This window comes from Tasmannia lanceolata, unplaced genomic scaffold (assembly GCF_043159265.1).
Source record: "Tasmannia lanceolata isolate RefF3 unplaced genomic scaffold, GAP_Taslan_0.1 ptg000037l, whole genome shotgun sequence".
Taxonomy (NCBI): domain Eukaryota; kingdom Viridiplantae; phylum Streptophyta; class Magnoliopsida; order Canellales; family Winteraceae; genus Tasmannia; species Tasmannia lanceolata.
In genome coordinates this window covers 56,378,425-56,387,446 of record NW_027518714.1, presented here as the reverse complement: position 1 = coordinate 56,387,446, position 9,022 = coordinate 56,378,425, and the positions used below count along the sequence as shown (strand labels likewise).

At 37.1% G+C, this 9,022-nt stretch overlaps 1 protein-coding gene across 1 annotated transcript; it reads left to right on the top strand.

Moving 5' to 3' along the window:
* The first annotated feature begins 1,394 nt into the window (after positions 1-1,394).
* SKL1 (shikimate kinase like 1) lies at positions 1,395-7,212 on the top strand. The gene is made up of 10 exons (XM_077371800.1): positions 1,395-1,712; positions 3,683-3,729; positions 3,887-3,941; positions 4,030-4,102; positions 4,211-4,298; positions 4,465-4,547; positions 4,638-4,767; positions 6,529-6,607; positions 6,693-6,757; positions 6,880-7,212. Exons 1-10 carry the CDS (start codon positions 1,505-1,507, stop codon positions 6,946-6,948), a joined length of 897 nt encoding a protein of 298 aa, XP_077227915.1. The 5' UTR covers positions 1,395-1,504; the 3' UTR covers positions 6,949-7,212.
* The last annotated feature ends 1,810 nt before the right edge of the window (positions 7,213-9,022 follow it).

Genomic DNA, 9,022 nt, shown 5'->3' with positions numbered 1-9,022 from the left:
GGGTGTCTACAAAAAACCAGATCCATAGGATCATCCCAACCCTACGATTTGTGGAGGTAAAATGGATGTCTTTAAACCTTTACAAATTAGTCCATTTTTTGCCTCCATAGTTCGAATGGTTAGAATGATCCTATTGATCTGATTTTTTGTGGACACCCTATCTATGTGAGGGCCTTAAAAATGAATGGTTTGGATCACCCAAATAATGTGGCCCCCACTGTATTTTAAGCTAGTGTGTAGATAACTTATCTACACATATGTGTAGGAACCCTTTTCTCTCTCTCTCTCTCTCTCTCTCTCTCTCTCTCTCTACATATATATATATATATATATATATATATATATATATATATATATCGATGGCAAAAATGTAAATATAATTATATTTGAGGATTTATTTGTTATTTCACTTATTTGATTATATTATTAATAATAAATATTAAAAATAATAAAACAAATCCGGATATCGAATTCGAATACGAATTTGGATATATGGATACGGATGCGGATATTCAGGATAAAGGAATATACTTCTCTGATTCGGATGTTAAACGGATCGGATGTACCATTTACCAGATTTGCACCCGCTAAGAGCCGGATATCGTATAAACGGATTCGGATAATATTCGCTTTAAACAGATTCTTATGCGGACGGTAATCGAATTTTCGAATATCCATTTACACCCCTACCTGCAGGTGCCCACAGATGCCTGAAAAACCCAAATGATCGAGATTTATATAGTGTAAGCCAGTCCCATATGTTTTAGAAAGTACTTTGTGGACCACATCATAAGATGATCTAAACCGGCCATATGATGGAACACAACGTAAATAAGTTGTACCTCAAAAATCATTTCCATAGGATGATCCAAGCCCTTGGATCTATAGAGGTTTCCATAGATAATAATATGCAATTCCTCCATAGATCAGAGGGCTTGGATCATCCTATGGAAATGATTTTTTGCGCACAACTTATTTACGTTATGGCCAATCACATGGACGGTTTGGATCATCCTATAGTGTGGAAATAAAAACAGCAAAACAAAAAAAAAAGAAAAAAAACTTGGTGACTTGCTCCACCCGGCCCGTTTGCCCGTTGTGACCCAAAATAATTTCCATGGGATGATCCTAACCCTCCGATTTGTAGGAGTTTCCACAATGTGCCATCCCTCTATACTACGGTCCATAGATCGGAGAGGACTATGATTATCCTATGGAAATGATTTGGGGCACAACCTATTTAATTTTTCTTATACAGACACACATCATATAAAATCTCTGCAAATACATATTTCCCGTTAAACCAACGGCCAGGATAATCTAATCGGTTATAATTTAAGATCCGAGTCACTTGCGCCATATAAAATGTTGGAATCGGGAAGGTCCGAAAGCTCAATACCATCATCATCTATGAAAAAAAAAACCCCGCTCCATAGATAACATACACGCAAGCAGTGTGTAAACGCCAAGAAGCTTTGTGGGAAACGGTGGCTCTAATCTTAAGATGGAGATAAATGTCATCCATTTCCATCCAACTCGAAACCCTAATTTTTCTTCTTCATTTTTCAATTTTCATGGCCTTCGAACTTTTCCAATCTCCTCCTCATTCTCCCATAAACCCTATAATTTCCCTTCTACAAAATCTACGATTCCTCCTCCCATTTCTCCAACATTTCCAACGAGAATCAGCTCGCGCGCCAACCAACTTCCCGGTGAGTTTTTTTTTTTTCTCTCAGATTGAAACCCTAAAACTCATATTCACTAAAATTTTATGTTTCTTGTTTTAATCCAAAGAGATAGATGTAAAATCGATTTGTTTGATCATAATTCGAAGTAGTCCTTGAGGAAATAGATGACATTATTTCTAGGGTTTCAAATTAAGAAGATCTTTGATGAACTGTATATAGTTCTAGAGGTCACTGTAAATTTTTGTGAATTTCGGTAATTATTTGAACTAAGGTCGAGATTTAGCAAGAGGTTGTGGTTACTGTGTTTACTGATATCCGAGATATTGGAAATTCAGAAGTGTAATATTTCAAGGTTTTTGATTTGGTAGTTTTCAGTTAAATCTACGGCTAGAAATCACTGTAGATGTTGCCAAACTTCAATTATCCTTTTAAATCAGTTTTGGGGTTTACCTTAGAGAGTATCATATTCATAGTTGCTGGAAACTGCTTGGGTGGAAAGCTGTTTCCGCCTAAAACGTGTTTCCTGCGTTTCGGAAACGTTTCCGAAATACGATAAAAAAAGAAAAAGAAAAAGAAAAAAGAGACATATTTCCGAAACGCATGGGAAAATCTTTCCAATTCCGTAACGGTGGCTATCAAGGACATCTAACGGCCGCTAGACCCGAGCTCTAAAGGTCAACCCAACCACAGCAGCCGATACGAGATATTGAGTAACTTATGTAAATCATGTGTGAAACATGTGATAAATGTATGCAAGACTCGTAGAAAACGTATGTGAAACGTTTAGGAAACATGTGTGGAACTTGTGAAAATCATTTATGAACACATAAAAAATTGTGGAATAGATATTAAAAAAAGAAAACAATAGCATATATTGCAATAAGAATAAAAATAAGAAAGATTCAAATAGAAATTTGGAATTAACAAAATTTGAATCTACAAAACCACATTTTTCGTGTTTTCCTTGTGTTTCATTTGTGTTTTTCTATTGTTTCTGAAACGCTTCTAATGCGTTTCCTAAGACGTTACTCAGATTTTCTATCATTTTCTTGTTTCTCGTTGCCCCTAAATTTTTTTTTTCTTGTGTTTCCTGTTTTTGTTTCACGTTTTGTTTCCTACCCTAGTAACTATGTTAATATTTGTTTAATGGAATCTGAAACATTGGAAAACTTATTAGTGTAGTATCTATGGTGTTTCAATTCGACGATTTCTCTCATCAATCTAATTCTAGGATTGTTGTATGACATCAAAAAATTTGGTGTTCTTTGAAAGAGCTATCTATATTTAGCAAGAGACTTGAAAAGTGAAAATGCAGATTGTAGGGGATCAAAGATCACTGTTTTTTGGATTTTGCTAAGTATACAATGGACTGATTAAAGTTGGGTTGAGAACTTTTACTAGACGATTAACTGCTTGGTGATTTGCTGATTAATCTCATTGAAGGAACATGCATTAAGCCCGTGTTCTGTTACTATGTTAGTTGCGTTGTCTTTAAAGCTTGAATTGTAAGATGATGTGATTCTTCGAAATTAGATTTGTTTTGTTAGTATCTTTCATTTCCATTATCTCATGTATGCAGAAAATCCTGAATTGGTGATTTCTGAGGATGCAAATCTTATCAATGTAAAACAAGTAAACACTAAACATATCAGATACAAGATGGTGCAAAGGAGGTTTAAAATAATAAAAAAAGTAAACACTAAGCATATAAGATACAATTGGGACGTTTTTAAGTTTCACTTACGTGAAAGGAAGTGAGCCATATCACTCAGGGTGGTGCAAAGGAGGGTTAAAATAATAAAAAGAATTTCTCATATTTATTATGTTTGTAAACACTAAACATATCAGATACAATGTCCCAACCGTACATGTTTTCCTTTCTTTTTTACTATTGGATATGAATGATGATGCTCCAAAATCTATAGTAAAGAAAAGGTTTTCGGTCTAGAAATGGGGTTCATCCGATTTCTTACTCGTTAAGTTTATTTTCTAAGGTGCGAGGACATCTCCTGTTGAGCACGAACCATCATTTGCACTGAAGGTAAAATCTCCTTGTTTTTCCCAGTCTATTCATGACATATTGAGTTTTACATTATTCATATGAATTTATTTGATGCCAACTGCATTTTATGCCGAGTGAACAACACAATGGCTTGCCAATTGGTTTTAAATGTTTTTTTACATTATTCTTATTGCAGAATAAGGCAATAGACATCTCGTATGAGCTGAAAGGAACCTCCATATTTCTTGTAGGTAAGTATTATTATTTTCACTTTTAGTTGTCGGTCTGATCAACAATATGTATTCATTTCTTTATCCTTGGAAACTCTTTTACTTACAGGGGTGAATGGCACCATGAAAACAAACTTGGGGAAACTTTTAGCTGATGTATTAAGATATTACTACTTTGACAGGTGTATATTGTAGAGCAGTCACATGCTGTTTTTGTAGTACCTGCTTACCACGAAAAGATATTTACCTTTGTGTGAATTGCTTGACTTTGTTCTACCTTCTACAAACAGTGATGGTTTGGTCGAGCAAGCGGCTGGTGGTGAGTCTGCCGTAAGAGCTTTTAAAGAGAATGATGAAGAGGGGTTTCGCAACTCTGAGGTGACTGCCTTCTAGAGTGTGTGTCTTTTTTTTTTTTTTTGGAATGATTGCCTTCTAGAGTTTAAGTATGCTGTCTATTGATGCATTTGCTTATATACAGCTTTGGTTTTCATGTATCTAAAATTATGCTCATTTATCAAAATGCAATTTCTGGATTTCATGGCAGACAGAAGTACTAAAGCAATTATCATCCATGGGTCGCCTAGTAGTTTGTGCTGGAAATGGTGCAGTTCAGAGCGCAACTAATCTGTAAGGATATAATTTATGGGTTGGGCAATTTCTGATTCTTGGTCGTTATGTGCTATGTATAGTCTTACTTGTTTTCCTATGAACTTGAAGGGCTTTTCTGAGATATGGGATTTCCATTTGGATCGATGTTCCACTCGATATGCTAGCCAAGGAGACAATGGAATGCAGGGATCAACTCCCTTCCACGTTGGCAATATCAACTTCTGACTCTTTTACTGAGGTCAATACCTTCCTCCCATCTTTCCATTTCTAACCCTATCTTGTGGAGATTACTTATTTTTTACATTTCATTCCACGATTAGATTAACCAGCAATGAGAGATTTCTCGTACTTTTATGACTTTCAGGAACTTCGTGTCTAAAGTTTATACAATTCCTAGATCAATCTTAGCTAGAATACAATTCAAAACTAGGATCTCAGCATCCCACAGGGTTCTGCTAGAACATTTGTAGGCACATACCAGCTTTTTAAAATTATTTCATAGAAACTAAGAGACCAAAAACATAAAAAGAAGAACAGCAATTTGCTGCAAAAGTGCAAAGGGAATGAAAATGGGAACAAATACCTTTCAAGTTTCTCATGGTCAAGATCTGAATCCTACTGTGGCAATTTGAATTTCTCAAGGGCACAATGAAGGAATGCAATTCCAAAATTCATAGCTGAAATCGATTCCTGAAGTCTTCCCTCAAATGGGAAGTGACCAAATCTTCTTATCCCTGTGTATGCCTTTGCTTCCCCCAAAGAGAAAGTAATAGAAAGAAAAATCGTTTATCTTTTCAGAAACCATTGCCTCGGACCTCCATTTCCTTGGAATTTTTTCTTTTTTTATTTCTTTTTCTATGGTGCTGAAAACGCAAATGCAAATTACACTAAACAACGTGCATCTTGTTTGCCACCTTAAGATTGGTTTTGTTCCATTTGATTGATTGCTGGGGGCATCAGATGCTCAAATTTCGTAGATCTAGAGGCTTCCTCGGACAATTACATCACTTTGAATTCACTGGCACAGTTGAATTTCCCGGTTGACATTTACTTTCAAAGAAGTAAAACCTTTGATGATGATTTGCGACTGATTAGAGCTCGATGATGATTTGCGACTGATTAGAGCTCGATGTCAGCTATTCTTTTGATGGTCAATTAAAGTACTTGGAAGTGCCAATAGATGAAATTAAGGTACGATGTGCTCTTGAATGTGATCGAATCATAATTCTAAATAGATTTGCTTTTTGATCTCAAGATTTATGCATGTTGGCCCACCAAAACTCTAATTCCATTGCCGGTGTGGGGTCGTGATCACGAGTGTCTGAATTACCCGCTTGTCTGGTTCTGGATTGAATGCTATTAAAAGTGGGCCTGTCCTCCTCCTTTGTTTCTTATTCTACAAACAAATTGGAGAAACTGACTTCTGGAAATCTGTCACTAGGCTTTGAATATATATCAGTTGGGATGACTTTCAAGATTTCATGGTGCAAAGCTAGTTTGGGACTGCCACCAAATTCAGAATTGCACTGCTAAATAGGTTGTGTTCTTTAATCATTCTCAGCAGCACTTTTGCATTTTGTTTATTTGCGGAGAATGCATAATATGAAGAATGGTATGTACTTTTGCATTTTTTCTTTCCTTCGAGGAGAATGTATAAATTATAAAGCAAAGAATGGCATTTGCCAAATTCAACCTGTTCTGTCCATTTCTCCAAATCCCAATTTCCAAGCGGCTAAAACCGCCGAATTGCCGAATTCTTGAAGCAGATCGGAGTCATTCCAAGCGATCTGTATCCAGGAGTAGGGGTCTTTGATCAGTAATTAAGGAAGCTAATTGAGTTGCGATTATATCCTCTGCAACTTTGGAAAATTTTATGGATCCAAAGCATATCCTATTATATATCTGCATCCGTTCAAACGCAGTAATGACATTTTTTTTTTTCGTTTAACTTGGTGAACTCCACGCTTTATATTTCGCTTACTCTTACCATCTGATCCAGGAGTTGGCGAAGCTGGCCAATCTGTATGAGGAAATGAGGGGAGGATATGCAACCGCAGATGCTACAGTCTCACTACAAAGTAGACATATATATGTAATCCCTTTTAAATGTATTTCTCTTTCTTTGATTTCCTTAATGAGTTTTAAGTCTTTTGCTCTGTGCAGAAGTAGCGTCTAAACTAGGCTACGACAGCATGGAGATGGTGACGACGGAAGAGATGGCCATTGAGGTAAAAAAAATGAATAGAAAGAGCAAAAAGATTAATTCTGTGACACAATGAATCGTTTCAAAAAAAGAAGAAAAAAAGAATGTTATGATGAATTTCTCCCTTGTCTGTTTGATAAATTTCAGGCACTCAATGAGATAGAAAAACTGACCAGAGTGAAAAAGATGATGGAAGCAGCGGCAAGACCCTTTTAAACATACACCCCTACTGTACACTTAATGTTTAAACAGCTTTAACCCAAGCAAAGCTCATCAAGGGCCAGATTTTCATCTCCACCGGCAATTTCAAGCGTCTTCCTCACCAAACCTTTAGGAAACCCCATTTCTACCAGCCTCTGCACCTGTAGGGTTCAAAACAAATTCATCTAATTATCAGTTTACATGGTTATTATGTTTGTATTGACAAAACCCTGATGCTTATGTGTTAATTTAATAAAGCCCACCAGTATCAGTTCCATACCTTCAGTTCCGATGGATGCCCTCTTTGCGGCGAGCAGTACCAAGAAAGTCCGAGTAGTCATGGAGATACTGCCATGGCCAAACACAGAAAATAAGAGGATGAGGAGGATATAAAGGAAGAGATGGTTTAAGGTGGAGGAAATCAAGATTTGTTGTGCTACAACAACAGCATCGTGAGGGTCAACAGGATTAGGAACAGAAAGCAACCTTGCAAAGAGAGTAATACTGCTTTCAAGGTCACACCGGCCGTCCATTCTTCTTTGAAAATGTACGAGCAGATTGCACTATTTTGACTGCTAATGTTGGGGAAGTCATAATCAAAAGTGTCTAGGCATGCTATGCACAAGAGGAACACAAGGGACCTTGATTCTATGATGAAAGTAGTCAGAATAGAATAACCATATTGGGATGATAAGAAAAATCAATCCTTAACATCTACGAAAAGCAAGTCATATTGAGCTTCTCAAGGCATGCCCATGTACAAGAAAAGAGTGCTCAGGCAAAGCTCTAAGGTAAGGGCGAGATAGGAGACTAGGTCATCGGAGTATGAGTAAATAGAAGAAACTCGGGACATGTCCCATCAAAATCTAACATAAGGATTTCTAACTGAAAATTCACATGTGAGTCTGTGACATCCGCTTTGCTCTGGCACATTGTATCCACAGTGTTCTAAGAATCTCGTAAGCAAATGACTATGTAGATGAAACTAATTAGTCAAATACATGAAGATTGAATAAACATGGGAACCAATCCCAAAACAAGAGGCTCGTAGCTTTTCTTTTCTGAGGGATAGCTGAATATATTATTAGAAAGATAGCAACAAATAGAAGGGACGAGCAGGTACCTAGGTGGTGTGATAAGTTTGTAGTATAACAGTAGAATGCAAAGGAAAAACAATGTCATGCCCGAAGAAAATCGATGCACAGTGAGGCACTGAAAATGGAATAAACTCATTTCATTTCACTCAAACTAATTCCTTTCCGACACTCACAAACACAAAAGAACCAGCGATCTCTCTGCATTGTCTATCAAAAAATCGATGAAGAAAACGCAAAATGTAGAGAAATTTTGATTACCGGGCAATCGAATATCGATTTGGAAGGTCCCGCCTTCGTAAGGCGATCCAACCGGGCGGTAATGGTCCCGGAAAGATATGAAATCTCATCTCCAAGGAGCTGTCTATGCTCACGCCGGCCTTAGTTCTTTCGTAAAGGCCTCTCATTTTCAATCAATCAATGATCGATTCTCTGCCACTTTCTTGCAAAAAACCCAGCTTCTGATAGCTGATCAAATCATCAAAGAGAGAAATGAAAAAGACACTGAGAAATTCACCCCCTCCTAGGATGCGTTTTTTACCTTTTGACCGTGTCTTTCTCTATGTTGGTATCAGTGGCTTGTTTTCCAAAACAGTTGGGGACGGTTTTAAGACCCTATTGCATGTAAGGTGTAAAGAGAAGGCGTATGGGAAAATTACGAGTGTGAGAGAATACCTTGGAAAAGATAACGAAGGAGAACAGTAATGTGTTGTTGTTCGGTTTCTTGATTTTCTCTCTTGTAGTTTCTTGTTTAGAGAAAGGGGTTTTGAAATAGAGAGATTCTGTAAGGTTGCATCCCTCTTGATATTTGATCCAACAGCAGACCACATTTTCAACTTTCTAAGAGGCTGCTCGCTGTTCGGTCAAATATGAAGGGCAGGCCCCGCCAGTGTTGGTGCCCGATCGGGATCGGGCACTATAGAATTTCTCTTCACATAAAGTGTTACTATGGAAGAGCAAAAGAAGGGTGACCATTGTATGAGGTTCGTGTTAAT

Bases quoted from the DNA above. Each gene is read 5' to 3' on its own strand.
- SKL1 (XM_077371800.1), top strand. From the start codon at position 1,505: ATGGAGATAAATGTCATCCATTTCCATCCAACTCGAAACCCTAATTTT. The intron at 1,713-3,682 runs GTGAGTTTTTTT...TTATTTTCTAAG, and splicing joins GCGCGCCAACCAACTTCCCG to GTGCGAGGACATCTCCTGTT. The intron at 4,299-4,464 runs GTGACTGCCTTC...ATTTCATGGCAG, and splicing joins AGGGGTTTCGCAACTCTGAG to ACAGAAGTACTAAAGCAATT.